Genomic DNA, 5,607 nt, shown 5'->3' on the forward strand with positions numbered 1-5,607 from the left:
GCACATGGTTGCAGCAGCACAATTTACAAGATATGGAGATGGAAATGACTGCTGTAAACTACTGTTCCGAGATCAGGCAACATTTTACATACTACTTCACTCAAAGTACTGATAAAACAGCAAATTTTGTCTCAACATGCTTTTCAAAATTCTGGATAAATGATAAAGTTTATCAGCAGTAAAAGAGCACATGGAAGCAGCACAAAGAAATCTGTTTGCTTATACTAAGTGAACTGTCTGCACAAAACAGGCAGAATTGTGAAATGCAAATTTTAACTAAAACTTTATAGAACAACAGGGTTTGCTTGAATGTGCATTTTCTGAAATTCATAATGAACATAATCTACAGTGATTTAACACTCATCCACTTTAAGAAACAGAAAATGAAAGCTGCCCTTTAAATAACTGTTGGTAATGGCAAAACGGAAATTACAACTGCAAAAAAGCAAGCACCAGATAACCAGTATTCCAAAAGTAAAAAAAAACAGAAAACATCAGTTTTCCTTTAAATTAATCTAATCAGACCTATCATTAAGGGCTAAAATTAAGTCCTCTATCTGACTATCTAGAATGTCATGACATAAATAATCGAACTAGTCATAATATTTGGCCTTTAGATATGTTATTAAATGCAAAATACAGGTACATCCTCGATCTATGTAAACCGAAGGAAAAAGGACAGAAAAAACTTGGTAATGCAGAGAGTCCTATGTCCACGCATTACCCCGTACAAAAACTACAACCTACTCTTGTAAATACCATTTATAAAACCTCAATTATGTTGTAATTCTGTAGGATCGTTAAGCATACTATGACCAAAATAAACCAGGAATGAGCTTTTAAGCAAAACAAAGTCTGCACTTACAAGAATGCACAAAATAACTGATCCAGTTGCAATATCCACGTAGCGCTGCTTAAAAGATTTATCCTCCTTCGAAAAAATAACGCCGTCTCCAAACTTAACAATTAAAAAGAAGTTCCTTCGCTGTGCGAGTCAATATTTATGAGAGGGCAGGCTGAAGAGGCGGGAATACATGAAGGAAAGCTTGCATAATTTAAATATAGGCGTTTCTAGGGCGACAGTAGCCAAGGAGGGCGGGTTTCACTATGTACTGCATTCAAAAGTGATGGGCGACTTGTCGCTAGGCTTTATGATTACTGAAAGAGCGCGATAATAATTTTGTATACAGATAGCTAACTCTACCGCTAGAAGAAATACGGCAAACGATCGAAACATAAAAATAAATGCTACCCCATGCCCGAATGATTTTTTTTACAGCCAGCACTGACAGATAGAGGAGAAAAAAGCATCAGGAAGTAGAAAACTAGTTACACTTCCCGTAGTTGTCCTTTAAGGGCCAGCAGTTCACTGGGTCCCTGGAAAACCCCTACCCCTTGTGTATAGGGATAAGTGTGCAGTCCTCCACTAGGAGTCTATTTGTATCCAAAATCTGGCTTTTGTTGACTCAATTAATCTCCAGAGTTGCTTGCTCATATTACTGAGGGTGTTTTACCTTGCTGGACAATGACCTTCATGTTTTAGGACACGATTTCCTTTCATTAAACAACCCCTTTATACTAAGATTCCACCTGGGTGATTTGTTTCTGGAGGTTCACTGTGTTTATTTTGGGTAGGTGCAGCTGTCTCTATACAGCCATTTACATGACTGTACAGGGTGTCTGTGAACAATTCTGTGTAGGCAGTTCTGTTCAATTTGTGGGGGGGCTTGGAATTTTGCTACACTGTCTTACCTCTAGTAAGAGGTAGTTAGTCTTGGAATATTTTTAAATGTTCCAGGAATAGCTGAAGTCCCAGACAATATTTACTTCAAAGGGCACAGATTTGTGGTCTCATCTGATCAACAAGGAATTTACACTAGAGGGAGTGCTTGCTAGATCATCTACACAGTACAGTGGGTACTGATTTGCTCGACTTCAAAGATTCCACGTATCTCATGTTTGGATTCTTATTTCAAGTTCCTGAAACAATGAAAACTGACAAAAGATGCGTGTGTGACTACTGCATTAACAATGCATATTCTAAAGTCTCTCAGTTGTTGTTGTGCCTTTCGGATTTTCACAGTTAGGGGTCGCCACAGCGGAACTCCAGTCCGCTAATGATTGGTAGTTGATTTTTACGTGCCGAGTTACCAGCCCTGACGCACAACTTTCAACAAAGGTACGCCCATTCACGCATGTCTCCACGCAGATGATGCTCTAGCTAGGAATCGAACCGGACAGCGTCTTACTGTGAGGAGACAACGCTACCGCAGCACCACCAGCGCGGGTATTATAGGGTTGCCACCTTTTTAAATACCCAAAGTGGGACATTTTTGGTACAAACATCAGACTTTGCAGGCCAAAACATACCCACGGTCAGTAGAAAGGACAGAACTTCCCTTTTTTGCCTAAATAAAAGGTTATTCTTGTAGCATTTTAGTTGCTTATTCTGTTTCTTATAACATTTAAGTGTTTCAGATACAGAACAACTGTTTTATGCAACTATTGCATAAAATATAGGAAATAATTTTGTCCTAAAATCTCAGGACAATTCCCATTTTTACACTTTTTTAGCAGGACACAACTGCCCAAAGAGGGACTGTCCCTCGCAAAGTGGGACAGGTGGTAACCCTAGTATTCTAAACTCTCTCAGTGTTCTACATTATTTAAGTCAGAAATTTAGACTGATGCACAAATACAAGAACTCAAATAAATAATGTCTGCCTTTCACTGCATGCAATCTAATGGCCAAGTAGAATAAACACTGACGGCTCTTACAAGAAACACCCATAGCAATAGCCATAAGGATTGTAATCTCCTACTTTTAGAATAAAATAATACTCCTCTGTGAGACTTTCTATTGCCAGTTTTGCTGTTAAAGATTAGAAAAGCACTTTGCCTACTTGAATTATGCTGCTGATGCCAAAAAAAGTAAAGAAATACTTGAAATAAATCAGCAGAGACAGAAATATTACTTTACTACAAAATGTAGAACACTACCTGAATAACACAGGAGGAAAAAGTAAAAATTTAAAAAATCCATAGGTTATGAGAAATTTCACAGTCTGAAGCTGAAATTGATGCTAAAGCAGCTGAATGAATAAATACTCTGTGTGGTCTGCTGGAAGATGGTAAACTAAAAAAATGAATGACATATTTACAACACAAGTATGCTGAAGTCAATGTCCCAGAAGTTGAGCATCAAACGCAGAGATCTCAAATTTACTGCATAATTCTAAGTGAGGGAAGTTACTATGCCACATTCCTAACTGCACTTGACCTCCTTTATTTTTGTTTCGGTGATTGTGGCGCTTCTCCTAGTGTGCTGCACCTCATACCGCCCTTGTGGTCATTTGAGTTTGAGACCGCTGAACCAACGTCACAACCAGCACTATGAAAAATAAATAAATAAATAAATAAGAGGCTTGAAGGTGCTATGACCAAAAGATTCAGACCTATAAAGTCATGTTCAGCAAGAAGTGTCCGAAAAGCAGAACCAGATATTCACAGGAAACAGTCCTGTGCAATTCTCTAAATACAGAAACCACTGAAACCAGAACGAATCAAAAACTTAAGACTGGAAAGTTCCAGTAGTTTTACAATGGACCATCTGATATGCTTTGCATAAAATGGTCAAAATAATGACCTAATACATTTTAAGTCATTACATACACCAATAATTAACCCAAAATCGCTAGTAAGAAAAATGTGGGGGAAAAGACTGAGTTTGTTACGACAGCTGTACTACCAGTACTGGGGAGGCAGAACCCTGCATTCAGAAACAAGAAGCACTAAAGAATGACCGTTTAGGCTAGCTGTAAAGTCACGTGCAGAAAGTAACAGAAACAAGAATGCATCACACTATATAGTAAACACCACCCGTCTGGAGAACGACGCGTTCCTGCTTCAAAAGTAAAACACTTCCATTGTGAAATGTTAGATTAGGTATTTCTGTTTTTCATGTCATCTGTACTTTGATTCATCCGGCAATCAACAACAACAAAAAAACACTCTTGACTTGTAGTACCGCAAAAAGGATGGCATGGTACCAAACAAAAGTCAGTCGTTAACTGAGGTGTTGTAATTTTTTTTTTTAAGTCTGGATTGTTTCATAAAAAGGGAGGAAAAGAAAAAAATGCCCTGCAAATCGTACAAAGCCTGGGAATAAGAAAATTAGTCGGAAAAAAGTTCCATGATTCAGAATGCCTTTTCATTCATTTATTCAGTACTATGTGTGACCTAGCCACCCGTACATCGAACAAACCTCGTATTTTTGTCGTTGAAGCTGTTCTGCTTCCTGAAGTGGCAAGAAACTGTGACCTCTGTGTTTTATGGAGCCTTTACAAACAAGACATGCTGGACAGCGACAGTCCTCACAGAAAAGTTTCATTCCTTCTCCATGCGCGTCACATAGTTGGACGTCTCTGCTCACATTAGCAGGTGGGCTTGCTAACGTTGGACTCAAGCGGTCTTCGAGATCAAGACTTTGTGTTTTTTCTACCAGTCTAGACAATAATCGATTAAGGGTGTACTTCTTTCCAGGATTAGGAGCTCGACACTCTGGGCACTTGGGAGTGCCTTCACTCTCCCAAACATTGTCAATACAGGTCTTGCAGTAGTTGTGTCCACACTCCAAAATCACTGGCTGTATAAAGAGTTCCAAACAAACTGAACAAATTAATTCCTCCATAAAGTCCGCAGACTGCAAATGAGAACTGGCCATTTTTTGATGCGTTTCAGTTCCGGTTATGGGCAAATCGAAACTTAAGTCATGTGATATTAAACTGAAAAGACAAGCGTATAACCGTGACTGGCTTTAGGCAGCAAGGAACTAGGGTTGCCACCTTTTCAAATGCCCAAAGTGGGACATTTTTGGTCCAAACGTCAGATTTTGCAGGGCAAAACATACCAGTACAAATACAGAAATTCACTTTTTTTGCCTAAATAAAAGCTTATTCTTGTAGCATTCTAGTTGCTTATTCTGTTTCTTATAACATTTAGGTGTTTCAGATACAGAATAACTGTGTTATGCAAGTATTACGTAAAATACAGGAAATATTTTTGTCCTAAAAATCTCAGGACATTTGCAATTTTTTAAATTTTTATGCAGGACACAACTGCCCAAAGAGGGACTGTCCCTCGCAAAGTGGGACAGGTGGTAACCATACAGGGAACCCTACAGTCGCTGGAGGCCCACTGGTCGGGGGAGGGGGTGGGTCAAACACAGCAAGTTGTCTTATTTTGATATTTTGTTCCATGTTTGTCAAAGACAGAAAGATAAAGAAGATAGTCAGACACCCTTCATAAGGGATGCCAGCAACAACCTGCTCACCAGCCCAGAGGAAATCAAAGGCAGATGGAAGGAGTATTTCCAGCAGCTTCTGAATGAAGAAACCCCCCGCAGAAGCTGTACTCTCCCAGAAACAGCCTACGACGAGAGAAGAAGAGGAGCCCAGCCTAGAAGAAGTAACGGCACTAAGGAAGATGAAGTCAGGGAAAGCAGCAGGCTCAGATCAGATCACAGCAGATATGGTAAAGATGCTGGGTTAGATAGGGGAGAAATGGCTCCTGAGGGTACTAATCGCAGTGTGGAGAGAAAGGCGTATC

At 39.5% G+C, this 5,607-nt stretch overlaps 1 protein-coding gene across 1 annotated transcript; it reads right to left on the minus strand.

Annotated features, from left to right (window-relative positions):
• Positions 1-4,264: 4,264 nt before the first annotated feature.
• On the minus strand, positions 4,265-4,903 carry LOC122812857 (nuclear factor 7, brain-like; the record flags this gene model as incomplete). The annotated part of the gene is given in 1 exon segment (XM_044084898.1): positions 4,265-4,903. A coding segment is annotated over 1 exon segment (459 nt), but the record flags the coding sequence as incomplete, so codon positions are not given.
• Between the last annotated feature and the right edge of the window lie 704 nt (positions 4,904-5,607).

The sequence above is a fragment of the Protopterus annectens genome, chromosome 10.part0 (genome assembly GCF_019279795.1).
Source record: "Protopterus annectens isolate FY-2018-M chromosome 10.part0, PAN1.0, whole genome shotgun sequence".
Taxonomy (NCBI): Eukaryota; Metazoa; Chordata; order Ceratodontiformes; family Protopteridae; genus Protopterus; species Protopterus annectens.